The 24938-nt window shown below is 32.0% G+C and overlaps 1 protein-coding gene across 1 annotated transcript in view; it reads left to right on the forward strand.

Annotated features, from left to right (window-relative positions):
- The first annotated feature begins 524 nt into the window (after positions 1 to 524).
- The window catches only part of LOC145249732 (RNA-binding protein 4.1-like), a 49503-nt gene continuing 25089 nt past the window's right edge, over positions 525 to 24938 (forward strand). The window contains exons 1-3 of the mRNA XM_080111634.1: positions 525 to 581; positions 22936 to 23064; positions 24222 to 24305. Coding sequence (XP_079967760.1) covers positions 22939 to 23064; positions 24222 to 24305 — 210 coding nt within the window. The 5' untranslated portion in view covers positions 525 to 581; positions 22936 to 22938. The remainder of the gene's footprint in view (positions 582 to 22935; positions 23065 to 24221; positions 24306 to 24938) is intronic.

Consider the following 24938-nt stretch of genomic DNA (forward strand, 5'->3'; position numbering starts at 1 on the left):
AAAAAAAATATGTTCCTGAAATCCAACTGGGCTGAAATTGCAGATTTCTCTTAGTTTTAACCCAAAGTTTGTATGGTGTAAATATGAAAAAAATCCAAGAGGGGGTGTGTCGGGGCTGGATGAATTGGGCTGGAATAACCCATATATATATATATATATATATATAAGTCCACTAATATCGGCCTGCTGCTACGAATTTGGATGAGAAGCATATGAGCAAGAAAAAACGAAAGTTCAGGGGAGACGTCTCTTTATCAAGACTCCAGTTGACCGTCTATCATCCATTTGGTAAATAGGAAGAATTACTCCACTGTACATTACCACCCCCCTCAAATGGTGGGTGCTCATTTTACGTTAAATTGTATTCATTGTATGTTGCCCCCACTAAATATGTGGCCATAAAATGGGTGCCCATTTTACGTTAAATTATAGAAAAGTGATCACCCATTTTTTGGTCATTAACATTTTTTCATATCTTGGAAACTACTCGTTTGCTGTAATTTTAAACGTTATTTTCGTTTTCAGCGGCCCCCGCCCCACGAAAACCTATAAAAGTGGAAATTTTAAAGGAGTTTTTGAAGGTGGAGTAATTCTTCATATTTACCAGCCATTTTTCTTTTTCTATTGACATTATTTTTTAAAGTAAATAAACGTTTTTAAAATGAGTTCAAACACAAAAAAGTAATGTAGAGGAAGAGGTGACTTGAAGTCGGCAGCAAACTGCCAGATAAAATATTCGCATGTCATTATTTTTGCATGAAATAAAATATTTTTTCATGTTTTAAATTTGTTTTTATAAAAGAATATACTTTATGAAATATCTGATTTCTTTTTATTTATTTTAGAATACTTTGCAAATATAAATTTGCCCTACTTAATGGTCTTTGGTAATTGTAATAAAGTTCCGTTCCACATTTGGGCATTTAAAACGTCTCGAAGCAGCAGAGTATTTTTGCTGCCTCGATTCGAGTGAAAATTCTACGTCTTTTTGGATTCTTATCTGAAAAGGAATTTGGCGCTGAGAACATTCTCGGCAGTTAGTTATAACATGCAATTTGATTGGTTAAAATAAATCCGTGGGCGGAGAACCCGTCTAATATTGGTTATTGCTTATTTCTGTAGAATCTCTTACAAACAAAATGGTGGTAGAAAGCCACTCAATAAATGTCACAGTAACATTTTATTGGGCATGAAATCAATATTGTCCATTTTTTTTATTTACAACTTCAAATAAAATACATAATAGGTTTTATATAAAAAATAAATATTTTTAAAATTTAAATTCAACTTTATAAAATGTTGAAATTTTTATCAACCTAAATTTATTTTATTTTGTTTCCGAAACATGAAATATGAGAGGGGGTGACATCACAAAAAAAAAAAAAAAAAAAAAAAAAATCGGTACTTTACGGGTAACGTGGACCCTGCTTAAACAGTGTTTTTATTTAATGATTGCTCTCTGAAAGCACATGCGCAAAAAGTTTTCTTTGGTTTATGAAAACTTTTTGAATGTACTGTTTGAGATCAACAAAAAAAAGGGAGGGGGGCAAAAGCATTATTTGAATCTGTATGAAAAAATGATTTAACAAAAAAATTTTTAAGTTTAGTTGAAAAAATATGATAAAAAATAAAATAAAACGAATAAAAATAAATAAAAACAAACACGAAATAAAAGTATGAATCAAATTTGCCTAAAGAAATAAAACAAAAAGTAAGAAAAATGAAATAAATACACGTGCGATTTAAAAAAAAATATATATATATATATATATATATATGTTTTCAGGGAGCAATCATTGAATAAAAACACTATTTACACAGGGTACACATTCCCCGCAAAAAAATTCCTCTTATATTTTAACAAAAACTGCTTTTGAAATATGTTAATTTATAAAGGAATAAGTATAAAAAATTGCATGAAAAGCTGATCATTAGTTGATTTTTGTTAGGTATGTTTACGCTTTCGAAATGATCACTACAAAGGAACGTTGTTTTAAGGCATTGATTATGAAAACACGATTTTAATCTCGTATTTTCATTATTTTCGTATAAAAAAAAATCAAAACATTTTGACTCTCTCTCTCTATCTTCCCACACACACCCTGTAAACAGAAGGTTTGTGAAATATTAAACGGTTCTTCTGCTCAGTTAATGTCGGAGCATTACTTATAGAAAAAATGGTTAAACTACAGAATCACCTGTTAAGCTATACAAATTCTGCAATTGACCCCCCCCCCCGGTCTAAAAACAAGAATGAAAAACAGAAAAGTATGTTTTTGTAAACCGCTCGTAAAAACTTACAGCATTATTAGCGTCCTAAATTATGAGACGAAAAAAATGAATGAATTTCTTAGTAAAAGAGTTGTCTCCCTCCGAACAAGGACAAATTGTAAAACAGCGCAACAGAAACAGAAAAGTTATATATTAGATAGGTTTTGTAACTGTATTTTGTATTCTTTTTTTTTTTTTTAGTTTCAATTCATTTTCCAAACTTCATGTATTCAACAGTTAGCGCGCCGCCATTTGTCTTGTTCACATATATCGATAAACATTAGGCATGGCCAAAACGAAGAGTAAGCATTTTTGATGGCATCTCTCTTTAAAAATCTACCAAAAATTAAGTAATTATCTAATCGATACAAAATTTTCACCGATTATTAAGTAAAGAATGAACTTTATAACGGTGTACTTTTTCTTTTTCATAATTGATGTGTGTGTATATATATATATATTGCCTACAAACCCCCTTCTTTATTTGTAGGTACAAATATGTTTAAGATAATCAGCCGAAACTAAGCAAAATATATTCTATTGTGGGGAGGGTTAGGATTGTAGATAAAAAAAAATAAAAATGCTCACGTATCAGATTTTAAGGTTGAAAATCCGAATTTTGAATGTTTTATTTTTCATCTTTTGTGTTTTGAAGTGTGAAATTCATTGAATATGTTAATTATTATCTTTCAGATTAGCAAAAAAAAAAAAAATTATATTTTGATTATTTTTGTGAAAATCTTTTAAATCTTTGAAAAATAAATTAATAATTTTCTTTTAGTGAACCCAATATTTCTAATATACCATTAAATAAGAAATGCTTTGAAGAATTGATACCAAAAAAGGAAAAAATCAATAAATAACTGCATATTTTGCTAAAAATGCAATAATTTCTTTCGGCAATTTCTTGTTTGTTCACCTACTAGCCTGGGTGCCTAGCATTGTCCGGGTGTTTGGAGGTGTGTGTTGAGCAAAAAAAAAAAAAAGTGGTAGTAGGCATGCAGGCTCTAACCCTTACCGCAAAGGAGGAAAAGAAAATGAAAAGAAATGTGACGTTTTTTCCGTTGCGTTCATCGCCAAACCGGAGGTGGTGAAGGTTTAAAGTAAGGCTAGTCAATTGAAAAGAGGAGATGACTTTCGAAAATATCGGCGAAAAAAAGCGACTCCTCCTTGTAGAAAAGTGCTCAGTTGAGGTTTCAATATTTGTCATTCGAAGGGTCAAGCTTCAAAACGATACCGATCTTGTGAAAATCCGTCGCCTCCGTCAAAAGTTTCAGGCAGACATACAAACATGCATAGGTACATACAGACAGGTGAGATTTATATCATAGACTGGTGGAGATGCCCGTGTGTTTGTAGGTGTAAAAAAAAAAAAAAAAAAAAAAAAAATTGTAGGCTGGCAGGCTTGAACCTGGTACGCAAAGGCGGAAAAGAAAGTAGAGGTGTGTGTAAGGGTGTTGGTTGAGCAAAAAATTAAAAAAAAAAAAAAAAAAAAAAACTATTGTAAGCAGGCTCAAACCCATAATGCACTAGAGGAAAAAGACAAATGATCTGATCGATGTGCCTACTGCGGTTGCGATGTCACGGGCTGTTGAAATAACGGGTTTTATGCGATGTCGTTTACGCAAGGTTTGAATGACTTGCAAAAAATGTCAGCGAAAAAATCGACCCTCCTTGTAGAAAAGTGCCAAGTTGAGGGTGAAGGAATTAATGTTTTTGGCCAAATTTTCAATATTTGTTGTCCGAAGGGTCGAGCTTCAAAAGGATACTGATCTCGCCTCTGTCGAAAGTTTTAGGCAGACATACATACATACATTTAAACAGACAGATGAGATTTATGTAATAGAAGATGGTGGGGCAACTGTGATACTAGATGCAGGAGTTGTTTTCAACACATACGACGCTGAGCATTCCCAAAATGGTCACTCATTTGGTACTGGCCAGCCTCATTGTTGCTTAACTTCAAGGATTATGTAGGCAACAAATATATATCGCTTATGAAAAAAGAATTAAACCCTTCACTTAATCGTCAAATCAAACGTTAAAAATACATGGCTAAATATAGTTTTAGTCCACTCCAGGCCTCTGTACTTAATTTTAAACTGTCATTAAGTTTATATATTTTTTTTTTTTTTCGCTACACAAATCAATAGATTGATATAAATGTTAGAATTATTTGAAATTCAGATACTTATATTTTTACATGTTCTTTTAGCAAATCATCCTAAATATTACTTAGACAAAAAAAATATATTTGGTTCAAAAACGTTTTTAAAAATTTTTAATGTTTTAGCGATCAAGACAAAAATGACTGTGAATGTTGTGGTTTTGGAAAATTTAAAATTCTATTAAAAATAGGAAAAGTTTCATATTCTGCTTTTCATATGATAAAATTCAGGGGAAAAATAAGTTGCTCAAGAATAATGGATTTTAATAGATTTTAATAAAAAAACAACTTGGTTTTTCTTGCACTTTTTGGCCATGCCTAATAAACCCTATATGTTTTTCGAACCGAATAAACATTTCAAAGTGAGTAAAACCCTTAAAAACTTTTTCAGATAAGTAGAAAAGTAACTTATTTTGCCTTTGATAATATTTTTTTTATTTTTGACTACTTTTTCGTACCTATGTGGATTGTAATACAAACCCGGGGGGGGGGGGTAAATGTATGTCATGCGTTGGAGGTACCTATAGATTACATAATTTCATCTACCGATATAGGATGATCAAATCTTAACTTGGGAACATGATTAATCAAAAAACGTTGCAACAATATTTTTTACTGAATTTAAAAAAGAATTTCTTAAACTTAATTTTAAAATAGAATTTGATATTTAAAAAAAAAAAAAAATAAATAACGCCAGGATCCTACCCTTGAGAGTGCCTCTTACAGATTCGTTACGGTGAAATAATTTAGAAGTAGCGTTAATTGTGTGGGGACTTGATACCTACCAGTCAACCGAAATATAATATTTAATATCCTCTCCCCTTTGCGCTCTGCCCTCTTTCTCTTCCTCCTTCTCTCACCCACCTTTTTTCTCTCCTTCTCTCGCCCACCCTTTCTTTCTCATTCTTTTTATTTTTAAATTCTTAACATTTTAAAAAAAAAAAAAAAAAAAAAAAAATTCCTTAGGACATTTTTTCTGATATTTTTATTTTCCATTTCTTGTTCAGTTTTTACCAATTATATAAACGTTATAAAAGAAAAAAAACATCTTCTAAAATGACTTTAAGGAATTTCTAGCATGGGTGGGCAGCACATTACGTAAACTTATTTTGTTACATGTCCTAAAAAGAATATATCGTCTAAAGTGGGTGATTATTTTACGTTAAATTTATGTTAAACTGATCTCTCAAGCTAAATTCTAAAAATATTCTTTTTTTTTTTTTTTTTTTTTTTTTATATATAAGTATAAAAATATCTCCTGGGTGGCAGATTAGAATTTAAAAAAAAATTATATATGCAAAAGTGTAGTATAGTTTAGCGACAAATCGCAAATAAGACATATAATAACAAATAACTTTCAACTAACAATAGATATGCATAAGTTTAAACTTTTGAAACTTGTAAGTTTAATTATTTCAAAATTCGTCTTATTACTTTCAGTTAGTGGAATTTGAAGTTTATAAACTTTTTTTAGAACTAGCAGGGGTACCCGGCATTGCCCGGGTGTGATGAGGTGTGGGAAATAAAACAAAATGGAAAATAAAGAATAAGCGAACGTAATAACCCTGTTTAAATATTACATATAAAAAAAAACAAAAACAACGAAACCAGCAAAATAAAGAATAAGCGAACGATGTTAAAACTTCTTTAAAAAAAAGCGAAAAAACAAAAACCAGCGAACGTGAGGGGGGGGGGGCGCAAAAAAAAATGGCATAAATAACCCTGTTTCAATATTAAAACTTTAAAAATTGAAATAAAAATCTGATATCTTGGCTTGAACATGCAATCTTAAGATAATGGTGCTGCTACTTAACCGACTGAGCTATGATCGCGTGAGCAAAAGTAGGTGTTTTTTAAAAATATTTAAACTAATTCAAGAAAGAATGTTTTTTGCGCATGCGTGTTTGGCTAAATTGTCAAGAAGGAACGATTTTTTGCTACCCCTCTCAGTAGAAAAGTCACCAGTTGAGGGTGAAGAAATTAATGTTTTTAGCCAATTTTTCAATATTTGTTTTCCGAAGAGTCGAGCTTCAAAATGATACTGGACTTGTCTAAATCCGTCGTTTCTGGTGAAAGTTTTTGCGAGACATACAAAAATACATACATACATAGATTTAAACAGATTTCTGTCCTTTATATACTAGCGAGGGTGCTTGGCATTACCCGGGTGATTGGAGGTGTGTGTGGAGGAAAAAAGAAGCAGGTTCGAACCTGTGACGCGAAGGCAGAAAACCTAACATCTTAACCACTGCTCTACGGCGACAAAGGAAGTGAAAGACGTTTAAATTTAGCGATTAAAAAGTTAAGTGAATGAGTTCACACAGGTGCGTAAAATTTAACAAGGTCAAACATCATGCCATAGGGGAAGGAAATGATGCACTTAACTTTGGCTTCAAGCCAGTTAAGCTTTGTTCCACAAGGTGTTAAGGAAAAGTAGCTCCCGATAAGTGGATTAAAATAAATGTAGACGCAACGTGCATTTGCAAATCATAGATATTACCATCTAGACAGTATATAAAAAGTTCTAAGACATGACGACATAACATAACAGAACCAGCCTCATATCATTGTCTGGTCAGCCAGTATTCAGGATTTAGTGAATATGTTGGGAAGAGTCTGTTTAACCAACCCAGAGTGAATATTGTAACCGCGACCATACATAACAAGGAGCAATCCTTTATGGCTGTTATTAGACGGTCATTTTGGGAATTGTTCAAAAATCGAAAATTACACAAGATACTAGTAGAAACCCACCCAATAAAGGTTTTCGATTGTTGAAACTATCCGGACTCCAGATGACCATCTAATGTTAGCCTTTTTTTTTTCTTTTTTCTTTGTTCTCATTTAAGACTTGACACTACTTGTTTCGAAGTAAATAAATGCTTTTAAAATAAGTTAAAATGCCAGAAATTTATCCGGGTAGGTAGAAGAGTAACTTCTCTTGCCTTCAGTAAAATTTATTCGTTGTATATTTGTTTATTGATCATTGTTTTTGCTTTGTCTATGCTGCGACGTGTCTCCAAAAACAATCCAATTTATATCAAACGCATTATAATGAAATTCTCTACTTAACTCTCTTACTTTCAACGTTTATAATGCTTTCTATTTCGCTTTTTCTTTAAAATCTTTCTAGACAATCAAAAGTACGCTTACTGGCCTCCATGCCTATTGAATTTGACTGCCATTAAAGACATTTTATAGAACAAAAAGACATTTTTAACAAAAGCCAACAAAACAAAAGCGAGGTGAAAAAATAAGAAACCAAAGTTGTTGTTTTCAGTTCAAAAGTCGGTTTCAGTAGCTCAAAATGCTCATTGTTATTATATATCTGTAACATAAAGCTGAACGTCTGTGTGTGTGTGTTTGGTCACGAATAGGCTCCTATATGGTTGACTATTTTAAAAAACTGATTACATATAATGATAGATGTATCGAGGATCAGGAATGGGTATGTTTGATCTGGTAGAACGGTGGTTCATAAAAATTTTGGGGTCTGCGTTTGCGCCTGGCCCCCAAAGTATGGAAAAAGAAAACGTTTACAAGTGTTTTTGATATAGATGTACATAAGAATACTTTGATAAGTATGTTTCAACTTAAATAGGGATGGTATAATAAAATTGTGGGGGTCTGCGTTCGCACATGTACTCCATGGAAATATGGCACAAACTTTAACAAAGATTTTTCATGTCTATTTGCGTAAGTATACTTTGATAATTATGTTTCAGTTTGAAGAAATATGGTATAATAAAATTATGGGGTGTTCATTTGCGCCTGACCTCCATAGAATGTAAATATGTCACAAAGTTTAACAAGGTTTTTTTAAAGGGGTGAGAGTCCACAATAACACCTTAACTTTAAACTTAATTCACATTAACTTTTATTTATTTTTTTTTAGTTGAATCATATTGTGTCGAATAAATTCACCTCATAAATTCACGTTCTTATTAAAGTGAAAATCAAAAAAAAAAAGTCGGAACTTTAGACAATTTTCAACACAAATTTTGCATAACTCTGTTTTTTTTTCCTTCTCCACTTGCATGGTACGTGGCACTCTTTCGAAAATAGATAAATAATAAAGAATAAGAATGTTACTTGTTATCGTGTCAAAAGAAGGAAAAAATCCTGCTCACGTGATTACGTGTCTTTTTAAAAACATTTACATAACCTTTTTATTTTTACTTATATATCTGTTTAAGCTTTTTTTTGTTAGTGTACTAGAAGGAATTCAGTTGATTACAACCCTTTCTGCGTGTTCTTTACATTACAATAGTACAACCCTGAATCCGACGGTGCCATACTACACCGTTTAAAACTGAAACAAAGCTGTTCTGCTTGAAAAGGGCGCCATTTTCTTCTTATTCATATTTATATTGATTCTTTGCTTTAAAAAACTCAAGTAATTGCGTGTTTACTTTTTTTAATATCCCATTACTTTTCAAAACAATTTTTGTTTCTTTGTTTTTTGATCTTTCATCGATATTATTTAGTAAGAGTGTTTAGCAGAAAAGCCAACAAACCACTACCTGAAAAAATAAATATACAAGAAATAAATGTTACCATAGTCAATAAAAGTTCAGTTCATGTTTTTTTTTTGAAAGTTTTTAATGCTCTTTACTTGAAATAATTTCAGCGAACCGAAATTAAAACGAAATTTGAGGCGATAACTACTTAAATGAATTTTTATATAAAAGCTACACATGCCATAACCGAATATTCCTCAAGCACAAAACGATGGAAAACATTAAAATATGTTTATAAATATTTGTTGACGGAACTCTCTTAAATTGTTAACACAGAATGCTCAGGTGCCCCTCCTTCAAATTGAAAACGGGGCTCTCCATTTCAAAGTCACTGCCTTTTTGATTTTTTTTTTAACCGGTTCTTGAATTAAAAAAAAAAAAAAATTTTACAAACTACTTAAAAATACAAACCAATGAACTTTTCTACCATAAAAGTAACTTTTATTGACTATGGTAACATTTATTTCTTGTATATTTATATTATTATATATATAACATTTTCTCTTTGTAAGGAAACCTCATTTTGTTGGTCACTCTTGGCTACGAATGGAAACAAAGTTGATATAAAAAATATATTTTTGCGAAAATTATCTTTACTTTCATCATATTTTGCTTAGGTTAAAATTTTTGAGTATCAAAACCTATGTTTACAACCCCCTCTTTTTCATAACCTATCATACTTTCATCAATCACAGTCTATTTTCTGTAGGCTGTTTTTGAACCCAGTCAACGACGGGTACTTCTGCTAATATAATATAAAGCTGAACGTCTGTGTGTGTCTGGTTACAAATAAGCTCCTATACGGTTGACTATTATAGAAAACTGATCACATATAATGATAGAAGATGTATCAAGACACAGGAATGGGTATGTTTGATCTGGTATAATGATGATTTATTAAAATTGTCGGGTCTGCGTACGCGCCTGGTCCACAAAGTATGGAAATAAAAAATTTTAAAATTTAAAAAAAAACGTTTACAAGTGTTTTTGATATAGATGTACATAATACTTAGATAAGTATGTTTTAACTTAAATAGAGATGGTATAATAAAATTGTGGGGTCAGATAGAATGGAAATAGGCAAAAACTTTAATAAAAACTTTTCATATCTATCTGCGTAAGTATACTTTGATAATCATGTTTCAGTTTGAAGAAATATGGTATAATAAAATCATGGGGTGTTCGTTCGCGCCTGACCTCCATAGAATGTAAATATGTCACAAAGTTTAACAAGGTTTTTTAATATAGATCCACAGAATATTGTGATAAGTGTTTCAGTGTGAACAGGTATGGTATAATAAATTCTGGGGTTTATCTATTTTATTTTTACTTTCATCATATTTTTCTTTGGTTTTGATACCCCCAAATTCGAAGCATCTCTTTACAACCCTTCCTTTTCATAACCTATCATACTTTCATAAATCAGTGTCCATTTTCTGTAGACTGTTTTTGAACACAGTGAACGACGGGTACTTTAGCTAAAAAAAAAAAGACAATGTGATTTTCGCAGCCTGATCTACTCTCATCTGGCTTTGATTCTGATTTCTCTAACTTGTCTAAACTGGAGGTTTTCCTGAACTGTCGCAAACTAAAGACTGTAAATTGTTACAAAACTCATTGTCATGCCACTCCTGAAACTGCCCATAAGCCAACTCTAAATATATTGACCTCTTTTGTCCCCAAATCATTGCCACACCTTGATTAACAATCCTATTTCAGTTTTCTTTTGTGTTCCTTGTGAACAACTGATGAACTTATTTCCTCTTTTTTTTTTCTTATTTCCTTTTCTAACGCTTGGAGGGTGGTAGCAATGTCAATATTATTGCATTGGAATGTTTTTTTTTTCTTCTCAGATTGATTTGTTATACTGTGAAACAAACTGGAAAGTTGTGATCAGCTTTCATACATCCAAACAATTCAAGGTCGCACTAGACGCATTGTGGCCCTTGAACTTTGGAATGTTACCTCTGTACATGACCCTCACTCCTCTTGCATAACTTAGTTTTTACATGGTTCTAACCCTGTGCTAATCATTTGCTGTAATATTGAATTAATCGCTTTCAATACTTCTGACCAATTAAAAAATTTTTTACTTTTTGTACATCAGGTAGACTACTCCAATTATATTCATCAAGCTAAAATATGAGATCTCTTGCTAATTTTTATTTTTAGGCGATTATTTAATATTAACAGTCATTTTGACTGGACAAATACTTTTTAAAATATGTTGTAGTTGAGCATGTCATTGCCAATTCTCCTGAATAAACTGTTGTGCAAAAGCATGGTTGTCTTCAATCGCAGAAAGCTTGGTCGGCCAAGGAAAGCAAGAGATTAGACAAGATTCATCTATAATATAAATCTCACCTGTCTGTTTAAATGTATGTATGTTTGTATGCCTGCCTAAAACTTTTGATAGAGATGACAGATTTTTACAAGATCGATTATTGTTTTGAAGCTCGACCCTTCAGGCGACAAATATCGAAAAATTAGCCAAAAACATTAATTCCTTCACTCAACTGGGCACTTTTCTACAAGGAGGGGTTCGCTTTTTTTTGCCAATACTTTCGAAAGTCATCCATTCTTTTTGATTGACTAGCCTTAATTTAAACCTTTGCCACTTCCGGTTTGACAATGGATGCAACAACAAAGAATTCACTTTTTTTTTTTCACGCCCTTTACCTCCTTTGTTGTACAGGTTCAAGCGTGCCTGCCATTTTTTTTTTTTTTTTTTTTTTTTTTTTTTTTTTTTTTTTTTTTTGCTCAACACACGCGTCCAAACACTCGGACAACGCTGGGCACCCAGGCTAGTATAGAATGATATGTAGAAACAGTTTATCGACTGAAGAGTGAGTTTGTGAAATATCTAGACTTCAACCAGTCAGAAAAGGTGTTTACGTTAACTATATAAAAAATTTGATTTCTCAGCTTGAAATCCGACAAGATAAGTTTGTGTTGAATGCGACGAAAGATTAATATATATCATATTGAATAATGTTTTAATCTCTTGGGCTGATCGTCGTTGGTAAGCATTAAGTGGAATTAACATTGCTTATATTGATGATGTCAGCCCAAAACAAAACCAATCTATTTTATGAACTGAAATAATCGTTAATCACTTAGTCCTGCGGAATTATTCAAGTACGAATGTACAGCCTTCATCAAAAATTATAGAGAAGGTAGTGTTAGCACTAATTTGTAATATGAGGAGCAGTTGTATGTCTAGCTAAAATGACAAAACAAATCCCAAAGTTGGTATTATCTTTATTGGCATTGCTTTTGATGAATCTATATAATTATAGAACTCTGTAGACAGTCCGGGTGTCCTTGCTTGGTTGAATTTTGTCTTCGGCAATTGGGAAATTCCATCTTTTAAAAAAGGTATTACAGGTGAATTTATATAAATATATGGGCATGGCTCAGAGGCTAAGGAATGAGGGTGAAAAGTTGTATGTTTTGGTTTCAATTCTAGCTGATGTATATATATATATATATATATATATATATATATATATATATACACAAGTTATAAAAGCATCTCATCCAAGGCATGAAAATTGTTAAACAGAATGTTTTTATTATAGGCTTAAAAAATAAAGGTACAAGATTCAATTTGAAATTTATTTATCTTCAAAGTGCACTTTTATAAATTTTACAAAGTAAGGTATAAAAATTTAATTTCGATTTAATCAAAAAAATTACCTTGGATTTATTTTATGTAATGTACATTTTGGTGCACTTTAAAAACATTATCTTTCATCTAGCAATTAATGATATAGATATAAAATTTTTAATGATTTATTTTTTTTAAAAAGTGCAACAGTACAATGCATAAAATAAATCCAAGGTAATTTTTTTTTATTCGATTTAAATTAAATTTTTATACCTTACTTTGTAAAATTTATAAAAGTGCACTTTGAAGATAAATAAATTTCAAATTGAATCTTGTACCTTTATTTTTAAAGCCTATAGTAAAAACATTTTGTTTAACAATTTTCATGCCTTGGATAAAATGCTTTTCTAACTTGTATCTTATTTTTTAAGATTATATTTTTAAACTCTCCTTCTCTCTATTTCAGTTTGTATTCTCCTCACACCACAACTCATTTTTGCACCCCCCCTCTTTGTATTATTACAGGTCTGAATATTCTGTTTCATTTTGTATTTCTCCTCACACCACAACTCATTTTTTTTGCAACTCCCTTTTTGTAATACATGTCTGAATAATGAGAAAATCTGAATTTTTTTTAACAAAACTTTAAAATAACTTCTTTACATTAAATTTTTTAAACTTCTTTCAGAATAGAAAATCTTTAAAATTTAATAAGGAACATATTTCATATAGATTTCATTAAGAAATATTCAGTACATAACGAGAAAAATAGAGATGAAAATTTTAAAACGACTGTATAACTGGTTACGGTCAATAGTAGTCCTCGCCAGCGAAAGTCTTTGTTATTCTATTATTATTTAAAAACATTTTGTGTTCTGCTCTTTCGCGAGAGGACTAATATATAATATATATATATAATATATATATATATATATAAGCGAACATTTAATAAAACATGTTAAAAAACACTTTGAAAAAGAGTTAAAAACATATTTAATCTGAAAAGGAAATACTTTATAAGTGGATAGTCTTTAATCCGCGGAGTTTCGAAGAAATACTTTCCTTCTCATCAGAGGGTCGGAATTAGCAAAATGCATGATCGGATTTTGCATGCAAAAGTATTTGATGAAACAAGTAAGTCAAAGATCCTACTTGATAACAAAAAAGTGAAGCAGAGGGAAATATGGTGAAGAAAAGGGTGATTACACGTGAATGGATAGTCTGGTGGGAGATAAATAATCCAGTGACAGTAAAATCCAAATATATAATTTCAAGAAAGTTAATTGAATTTCCATTTGCACAAGTAAAATCCAAGGAAATCCCGTAATTGGAAGATGGTCCAAAATAATCCAAAGGCAGAAATCCATGGAATAATTCATAAAAATGTGTACAAGGGAAAAATTCCAATAATATTAATAAAAGAAAAATAAGATATACTTTTCACTCTACTGCCGAGACATAAATATAAATAAGATCAGAGGAGAAGAAGAGGAAAAACAAAATTAAATAGTGATAGAATTAAATATAAAATAGAAAAACAAATGTCAAAATGACCCAGACAGGAAATGTTAAAAAACGCGAAAATATATATATATATAGGGCAAAATAATATAGGTCAACTGAAATGTACAGGTCATCACTTAAAAAAAAGGTCAGCAAGAGTTGTTAGAAGACACTAAATGGAAAATAAATAAATTAATAGATAAATAGAGAATAGTAAAAAAACAATAAATAAAAATAAATTATAAAATATAAAAAATAAAAATTATTTAAGGGGAGAGGATGACCGGTATCTGCAAATTCAGGAAAAAGCAAGAAAGAAAGAAAGTGAATGCATATAGTAAAATATAAGTAAATACACATAAGATGTGAAAGTGTGGGTAGATTGATATATTAGATAGATAGGAAAGTTTAAAGAATAAAGCAGAAATTGCAGATAAAAAACCCACCATGCAAAGAAGAAATAAAGAATTAAAATAAAGGATTTTTAAATTAAAGTATTAAGAAGTATGTAGAAAAAAAACGATAAAGTTGAAAAAATTATATATCTATATAAAAGGTAAAAGTAATAACTATGTAATTTCAAAATTGCCATAATTAAATTTGGACTTATGTTTACAGAAAGAGATCAGTTCATTTTTAGAATTTATTATATTGTTACTTTTAGGGGAAGTAATTATAGTTATAGCTTTGGTTGTGCAGAGGCGACATGACTTAGAGCCTGGAGTATAAGACTTAACTTTTTTATGATAGTCCATTTGATTGAGAAGGGGGTATTGTTAGAGTTAAGTTTTTTAATTAAAGTGGTTAGAGAAGTTCCTTGGTTATTATTAGAATTATGGTTGTTAAAAGAAGAAATGTGGTTTGATATTCTTTTCTTAATTAATGTTGAAGTAGCGCTGATATATGTATGTATGTATGTATGTATGTTATTAAAAGCTTGAGGTCTGGTATTATTAATTTACTGATTTGTATTAGTTAAATAATTTGAATTTTGTTCATAGTGTTCAACATGGTGGGACAATGTCTGTATGAGGACTATTTTGGAGGGGATAATGAGTGTTGTTAGTGTTAAGATGGCTGTTAGGAGATATATTATTATTATTATCATTAATATTATTATCATTATTACTAGTTGTATGATTGTAGATGGAGGGGCTGCTTGAATGGTGTATTGGATTAGTAACTATATCAGATGGAGGATAGGAAGAAGGATAACTTGAAGACGAAATATTAGTGTCTGTTATGGGAGGATTCCGTGGGAGCTCAGTAATTGTGCAAGAATATATAACATCTTTATGGATGCAATCATTATTGAGTGGGCAAAGATGTTTGTTATTACAGTTAGTTTTGGGTTTAATTGGGAAAGGGATTTTTTGGGCTGATTTAATTTTTTTGTTATTAGATGTTAAGATTCTTTATGCTAAATTAGGCATTGTTGAATAAGAAATCCTGATTGAATTTTTATTGAAATAGAACTATATCTGTGTGGGTATTTGAAAGAGTTTTGTACAATGTTGAAGAATTCCTTAGGTATATTAGTTTTGACATTTTGGCTAAATGGAGGATTAAACCAAATATTTTTCTTTCTCCTGATGCAACTGGGTGGGTTAGAGGTATTGTGATTAGTATTTTGGTTTGGATTATATATGTAGACTGGTTCTTTGTTATTGATAGCGGCAGATCTTGTTATTTGAACTGGTTTCTTACGAGTCATATTGTGTGTGATTACAGATTTAAGGCGACCTGCAGGAGGAGCATAATGGTTGTATTTAATCTTTTCCTTGTGTCCTGAGTTCGATAAGGCATTATTGAAGAAAGTAGCATTTTGATTAAAAGTTTTTTTATCAGCAGAAAGAGCAGAAATTCTTCTAGAGACAGATGGTACTATAGATTTTATAATTGAGTTTGGGTGGTTAGAAGATTTATGGATGTATAAAAGCGTAAGATTAGGTTTATGATAGGGTCTATGAGTTTTGGTGTTAAGATTAAGTGTAACATCTAGAAATTTGAAGTTTTTTGTTTGGTTCGATAATTATAGAAAGGCCAAAGTTATTGAAGAAGTTATGTAATTTTTTAATTGTTTTGTTGTACTCTCTTGGCCTGGCTGTTGTAGTAAAAAGGACATCGTCTCTATAAAGGCACCCTTGGATATGTTTAAAGTGGTATTTAAGTTCTTTCAGTAAGAAAAGTCCCACTAAATCGGTAACTTCTGCAGAGTCAGAAGCACCCATCAAGATGTCAAAATTATCAGGGGTGTCCTTTCTAGTTCAAAGCTTGTTAAATTGTATAAGGGACTTTCTCGCTAGGAGAATTAATTTTATTTCTAAATTAGTTAAGTCAGAATTTCTTTTAGCAAAGATAAGAGCCTTATTTAAAAGGATCGGAGAAATTGATTGATAATAATTTTGGATGTCAAAGGTTATGAAGTTAAGGAGGTGTTTATTTTTAAGGGAGACAAACCAATTAATTACGGAATCTGAATTCAGCCAAAGAGGGAAACTTACTTTTTCTTTAATAGAAAGGATGATTCTATCTAAGATATTTTTGCTTACAGCTCCTAAGTCAGAGTTAGATGGGCAGATCAATCTGATGGAGGGGTTGTCATAGAAATTAGGTTTATGATCCTTGAGGGTGAATCTAGGAGTACCCGGAGAAATTATTTCAGTGAAGTTATGAATATTCATAGAAGTCAGTAAAAGTTTAGCTTCAGAATTAATGGAATCTAAAGTCTTAGGAGGAACTATTTTATAAGATTTATTAAGTTCTTTATACAAAAGTTTTTTATATGTAGGATAGTCAAGTTTATAATAATTTTTTGTCTTATCAGCAGGGACGAATATATGTTTATTCTTTTTAACTTTCTGGGCAAAATTATTTATTTTTCGAGTAATCGGATTATAATGGTGTTTTTGTTTCTTAAATTTATTTTTTTTGACTAAATTTAACATGGAATTCTCAAACTCCTCGAGGTAAGGGTTGTATTTGGGGTGGGCAGTGGCTTTTAATCCATAAAATTTGGCATCAATTCTTTCGAATTTCTTTTGTTCTCTATGAGAGTTGATAGGGAGTTCATTTGTTAAGATTTCTTGGTGAAGTTGGTCTTCAGAGGAAATAGGCGCTTTATTTTTAATGCTTAAGTCATGGTGATAAGCCTTCCACCTTATATTTCTTAGGAAAGTGTTCAAAGCGAGAACAAATTTGTGGATATATTCTTGTTGGGTAGGAATAGGGATATTTTTGGCAGACAGAGGAATGTGTTCCTTTTCAAACATATATATATATATATATATGTATATATATATATATAAATATAATTATTTTTCTACTATAATAATTAAATACCTACAGACACTAGTGTTTCATCCTTTCGGGAATCTTCAGTGCAGGGTGTCACGATTACTACCAGTCGAACGATTCGAACCCCGCATCACGAGACATCTCTGGCTCGATTAGCGGAGACCGTATCCATTCGGCTACCATTAACCGCTTGAAATAACGTTGAATTTTAAACATCTTAATTTTAAGTGTTCATTTACGTCAGGCAGACAGTGATCTAATCGTTATACAATGATCTACGCATAAGAGCTAAATTGACCGACTTTTAATTCAACTGAAAGTGCTCAACGATAAGAAACGAATTTCTTAAAGGGGCTGTCATAATTATTTTTCTACTATAATAATTAAATACCTACAGACACTAGTGTTTCATCCTTTCGGGAATCTTCAGTGCAGGGTGTCACGATTACTACCAGTCGAGGAGAGAAAAAAAATTGATATAAAAAAAATAAATAAATTGGGGAAAAAATACATAAAAATCAAATTAAATCCTAAGATTTTCTTTTTACTTGTAATTAGAAGGTCTCAAGGACTTAATAAAAATCGTTCCTAGAATTTTTAAATGAAAGGCCTAGTGCAACCTGCTCAGGATCGCCATATTCATGACATTTTTTTTTCTTTTTTTTTTTAATTGCAATTCTCCTCGATTTAACTCTTAGTGAGAAACGAAACCCAGTTAGCTAACCTTTTTTATTTTTTTTACATTTTTTTTTTTTTAATTATGTTAATTTGTTTATATTTAGCCATAATATAAGTTCAAATGTATTAAACTAAAAAACTATATTCCCAAATTTAGATCTTATATAAGTGAAATTATATTGATGTGGATATAATTTCATTTATATACACATTGTCTGGATTATAGAGTAAGGAATTTTTATCCAGGGCCCCCAAAATCAACAAAGATTGAGCCATTCTTGTAATGATCCAGTTCCTGTTGATTTTGTGGTGGAAGTAAAGTTCTGTGCAGTTCTAGGAGGCCCACCCTTCCAACCCTTGCCGTTTCTCTTTGAGAAGAGGTCAGTTTATTGCTAATCGCCTGAGGCACCCTTACCGAGGAATGCCAGCAGGGCTGCCCAGCCACTTCTTGCAGGTCAGAGTGCCCCTCCTCTGGGGCGCTGAACTCTCAATCATACTTTCCCACCCTAGTGTCTAAGTTCTTGCAGTGGGAGAGAACTAAATACCCTAGAGTAGAGGGTAGGTCAGCCAGAACGAATTTATTGCTTTAGGAGTTGAAGTCGACTTTTTATTAGATTTTAGGAATTAGAATCTAGCATTGATTTCATATGTGTCGCATATTCTTAAGTGAATTCTTTGGGCATTTTTTTTTTTAAAGATGAACCAAAAACAAAAACAGTCATCTGCTTTAAAATCTAAATACTATAAATAAGATACTAGATGCTCTGCGTTAGATAGTTCATCTAGTAGGTGTATGAGGGGGCGTGCAATAAGTAATGCCCCTAACCCACTTCCCGTAGGAGTAGAGCAACGAAACTTGCCACAGTTATTAGTCTTTCTCTACATAGGAACCATCCAGAATTATGCATTTCTCCCATCGTTTGATGCAGCTCTGGAGATCATTTTTGTAGAACACTCCAGGTTGGTCCTCCAACCATGACGTGACTTCAGAATTCAAGGCTGCATCATCTGAGAAACGCTTTCCTTTCAAAAACAACTTCATGGCTGGGAAGAGGTGAAAGTCAGAGAGTGCAAGATCAGAAGAGTGGGGAGGATTTCATAACCACATGCCCGTGCTTCTGATCTGGTGACATGCGAGTTGTGGACTGGAGCATTGTCCTGCAAGAGGAGGGTACCTTTGTTGATCTTGCCTCGCCTCTTGATTTTGATAGCTTCCCTTAATTTCCTCAGAAGTGAAGCATAATAAGCTTCTGTAATTGTGGTACCCTTTGCCAGGAAATCTATTATCACTACTCCGTCCTGGTCCCAGAAGACTGTGAGCATGACCTTGCCAGCGGAGGGATGCACCCTTACCTTCTTTGGAAGTGGTGAGTCCAAGTGCTTCGACTGAATTGACTGGGCTTTGGTCTCTGGGTCATGAGTGATGGACCCAGGTATCATCCTGTGTAATCAGTCTTTTGAAAAACTTTGACTCATCTTCTTGGCACATCTCCAAATTCATCCTCGAGCACTTGACGCGTTCTCGCTTCTGGAATAGTGTGAGCAATTTTGGAATCTATCTGGCAGACACCTTATGCATATACAAATGGTCATGAATGATAGTTTCCACAGACCCTGTACTAATCTTAACATCTTGGGCTATTTGGCGAATAGTAATGCGCCGATCTTCCAAAATGGCAGCCTCAACTTGACTGACAGATGACTCATCAATGGCAGAAGAGGGGCGACCAGGTTTGGGAGCTGTTTCCACAGACTTCCGGCCATGTTTGAATTCACGATGCCAGCGTTTTACAAGATCATATGATGGGTCATTATCACCATAAGTTTCTTTCATTTCATCAAAAGTCTCCTGTGGTGTGCATCCTTTCAAATACAAAAACCGGATCACTGCTCAACATTCAACAGGCTCCATTTCACACCTGACTCAGTTCAAACACCTGTAAAATAGAACCACAATTAGTTCAGAGCTGTAATTTGCCACATCACCCGTAGAGATATAAATCATTGCACATGCAAAATTTCAGCTAGATTAGACAACTGGAAGTGGGTCAGGGACATTACTTATTGTACACCCCTCATATATATGTATTATATTTCTCTTAATTTGTTTTGCTTTTTCTTGGAAACTACCCAGCTGATCTGGCTAAAATTTTATATGAACCTTTGTTACAAGGTGCAATAAACTGATTATTATGGTATCTGTTCGATGCTCAGGTAAGGATTAATGCAAAAATGAGCATAAATGGAACCATCAATTTGGCATAAAGCACTTCTTCTATGGCAACGGCTATAACTTTTCCCCATTTTTAACAGACTAAAAAGTTTTATATATTAAAGAAAGATAGGTTTCCAATTTGTATAGACATATATGGTTGTTTGAACTTCATAAATGTAATATACAGGGTGTTTCAAAAGTCTTGGGAACGTAAAGATTTTTAATAACTCAAAAACTATTAGGAGTTAAAAAATGAAATTGGTACCGTTGGAAAGGTTAAAGTTTCAAGTTTTGTGGGGAATCTTCAAACTTGCTCAATATGAGCACCATTCGTTACACGGCAGACATCTAGTCGATAGTCCATTTCCTGCCAAACGCGTTCCAGCATCTTGACGTCAATGGTTCCCACAACTGCCGTTATTCGAGCCTTTAGTTCGTCAATATCTCTTGGAAGGGGCGGCACATAGACTTGTTGCTTGACAAAGCCCCAAAGGAAAAAGTCACACTCAGTACCCCATATGCGAGTGTTATGCTTGTTAACTTTGCCATTCAGATAGAAGGTCGCCTCATCGCTAAAAACAAGCCGGTCATCAAAGCCGTTATCTTCCAACTTCTCTTGCATTGCAATGCAAAAGTCACGGCGAAGTGGCTTATCAGTGTCCTTCAACTTTTGGACCAACTTGAGCTTGTAAGGTACCATTTGCAGTCGTTTCCTTAACACACGCCAGACAGTTGCTGGAGCAAGCTGAAGTTCCCTGCTGGCTCTTCTCACTGATTTACGGGGGGCTCTGCTGAAAGGCTTCCGGACTTGCTCAACTGCATCTTCTGAAGTTGAAGGGCGACCTGTTCGCTTACTTGGGCACAAACACCCATCTTTCACAAATTTAGCATGCCATCTGACAATGGGTTTCCTTTCAGGGACTTCTTTTTTAAATTTCCTGCGAAATGCACGCTGAACACATGTTCACGATTCAGTCTTTGCAAATTGGAAGACGCAAAACGCCTTGTCTTGTTTAGAGAACGCCATTACTGCACATGGAAAGATAAGACGAAAATCATTAGTATAACCAAAAACTTGATTAAGCAAGCTTTAAAATGACACCAGTTTCATTTTTCTACCTGGAATAGTTCATGAGATATACGCATTTGTAATGTTCCCAAGACTTTTGAAACACCCTGTATTTTATTATAGTTTGTTATTTTGTACTTTGAAATAAATACTCATTGTTACTCATGATTAAATTTTTTATTTTATCTTTCTAAATTGTCAAGATGAGGATTAATTCGTGTTATTTGGATTATTGTTTTCATCTTGTGTTGTTTGCACGTTTCGTTCAATGTAATCTCCGACCTTCTTAAGATGTATCTTGTTGAATTCTTATTTTTCTGTTGAACTCTGGAATCTTTTGGTTAATTGATCTAGAAATGAATCCTGTACATGTGAATATATACACATGACTAATTTCATCTAAATAGATATTATGTTGGCCCGATTTTAAAAGTTGGACCAAAATAGCATTGAAGCTAACAAAGCAAACTGATTCTGACGAACCAGTTTTCTTTTATTGTTGTATCATGTTATTGATAATAAACATATAATTAATTGCAAAAAAACAAATACTTGATCTGGTTTGTCAATCTGTTAATATGAACAGTTTTTTCAGAGTTTGACAGAAAGATTTCAGAGTTCAACAAGATGCGCCTGAAGAATTTAGGTTACATCGACCAAAACATGAAAATAACACTCAAGATGAGACCAGTAGTTTGAAGAATCGAAATACAAACTTTTTTTTTATTTCTTTGTTTAATCTGCCATGAGGATTACTTTTATTATTCCTGTGGTTGCTTTGCAAACCTGGGCGGAGTGGGTGGGATTATTGTGTAGATTAACTTGAATCTTGTCACGTGACCTTCATGATTTATTAGTGAAATAAAATTGATTATGGATTAAGAAATAATGAAAATTGTATTTGCAAGGTGCTTCGGATAAATTGAAAACAATGTATGGCATATCGTTGTCATAATTTTGGCTGGTGAATCTGTCCTATTTGAGGGTTCTTGATAAGGTGCAGAAACATATCTGTAATTTGATCCCCCCCACCCCCTCACCTTCTTCTCTGCACCCTCTCTCACGGGCATGCTATTGCTAGTTTCAATCTTTTCTTTAAATACTATTATGGCATGTGTTCTTCAGAATTGTCTAATTTATTTCCTGCTTCCTTTGTTTCTGCTTATTTGACTTGGTCTAGTGGTCTCCGTTAATTCACTGTTTGATACACCATTGTGATACAGCTTTCTATTCCAGTAGCTTCTTTTCAAGTATTGCAGGTTTGCGGAACTCTCTCTCTCTCTCTCTCTCTCTCTGCTGACTGTTTTCCTCCTACCTATAATCTTAATCTTTTCAAGACTAGGGTCAATAGGCACCTCCTGCCTTTACAATAATTATTTTTTTGTTCTTGTCAACTCCTTGCATCAATAAGGAATTACTTAAAACTCATATTTGATCATGGCTGACTGAGAAGAGCCTATGCTTGTGGATTAAATAAAGGGTTCCATTTAAAGATTCGTACAGATCCTTGAGTTCGACAAGACATACCTGTATCGGCTGAAATGTGAGAGAACAGTAACTAGAATAACCCAAATAATATGTCAATTTCTGTTTTTCTCTTTTTAGAAAATGACTACAACCAAAGTATTTGTTGGCAATTTGCCAGAAGCCTGTCGAAAATATGACTTTCAGAAAATGTTTGAAGAATATGGGAAAGTTGTTGAATGTGATATCGTGAGAAATTATGGATTTGTAGTAAGTATCCAATTTCTAAACAGTTTTCTTTTATTTTTATTTGCTTTTTTTTTTTTTTTTTGTTCAGAATTCTCACTATATTTTAAAAAAAAAAAAGAAAAAAAAAGAATTCTGATGTGACAAAACAAAATTTTTCATATTCCAAAAATCATCTAAGTTGATCAATTAGTTTTATTTTTGAATAAGAAAATCAAATTTTCTGTCATTTTGAAAAAAAAAATTCAAGAAACAAAGGGATATAACCTAATAATTCTTACTATATTTATGTTGTACTACCAATGAATTCCTAAATTAAAATCATTTAAAATGATTTTCTTTATAAAAATAAAACTTGATTAATTTCCATGATTTTTGGAATATGATATTTTCATTTCATCACGGGTATGTACAGAATACAGATTTTTTTTACTTTTGTTTTGATATTAGAAGGAATTCTGGATAAGAATCTTTTGTTTTTACTGAAATAAATTTAACAAAACGATTTTATTTTATCGTTAATCATGAGTAACCACTTATGAAGTCCAAAAGCCACTCAAGGATAATATTAATGAGATGGATTATCTTTATCTACTCTATCGTTATTTTCATAGAAAATGCTTGACTAAGCTTGAATCTCTTGTTCTCGCTAAAATATTTATAGCAACTTGTGTTGCTACCAAAATTGCAAAGAGTGTGTGCTAAACATCAAATGGAATTTTCATGCATAATTTCTTTCCAAGGACTTCCCATCTGTGAACCCTATTACTATGGGACTGCTTTTCTGTTAACTACAACTTGGTCATCTTCACATCTAATGTCAAAAAGTACAAAGTGTTCCAAAATTAATCATCTATTTTGAAATATAAATTAGTAGCAAAATAAATGATTAATTTGGAGAACATCTAGTATTATCATAAAACCATTCTCATAAGTAATAATTTTTTTTATTCATTATTTTCAATCATTTCGTGTTAATTTTCATTATTCATCTAACGATTTATACATCTCGTTAACGTTTATCCTTGAGTGGCTTTTAGCCTGCATAATCGAGTCATTAGTAAAAAAAAAATATATTAGTGCATCTAATTTTATAAATAGAAAATATTGGTGCATCAATTCTAAAAAAAATTGGTAAATTTAATTTTTTTTTTTTTTTTTTTTTTTTTTTATAATTATAGCATTTTGAAAAAGAAGATGAGGCAAAAGTTGCAGTAGAAGCTCTGAATAATTCCGAGTTTGAAGGTTCCGAGATAAAAGTAGAGGTATGTTGATATGGCCAAATGTTTTTTTACACATACTATCTAATTAAATGAAGATTAGATTAATAATCAATGAAACTATAAAATTTAAATTTAATTTTCAAAATCCTTTTGTTGAAAAAATATTTAGTTTTTGAACCTTCAAAAACTCATGGTATAACTGATAAAGTGCTAAGTAATAATCTATTATATAAAGGACAGTTGTGTGTGTGTGTGTGTGTGTGTATCCAAGTAAAACAAAACACCCACATTTTTTTTGTGCTCAACACACGCCTCCAAACACCCGGGCAACGCCGCGTACCTCCACTAGTATAACAATAATAGAAGTTTAAAATTTTATTTTTGTTGAATTATATTTCTACTTTGCATGTTTGAATGTAGCCAAATCCTTAGTGTATATATTATGTTTCTAAGTTTTAAATAATTAACATATTCTACATTAATTTTTATTAAATGATCACAATTAGTCATAGCAACATAAATGAGTTCATTTAATCCTCAGGAGATCCTGATTTTATGGACACGTTAAGTACATGTTTAAATCAATCCATGTAAAAATATTTTAAAATGAGTATTTTTATCATGTTTTTGTCATTGTATTGATTTTTTTTTTTTTTCTCTCTCTTTGTCCTTTCT

Source organism: Euprymna scolopes, chromosome 28 (genome assembly GCF_053919585.1).
Source record: "Euprymna scolopes isolate OS-2025 chromosome 28, ASM5391958v1, whole genome shotgun sequence".
NCBI classification, from domain to species: Eukaryota; Metazoa; Mollusca; class Cephalopoda; order Sepiida; family Sepiolidae; genus Euprymna; species Euprymna scolopes.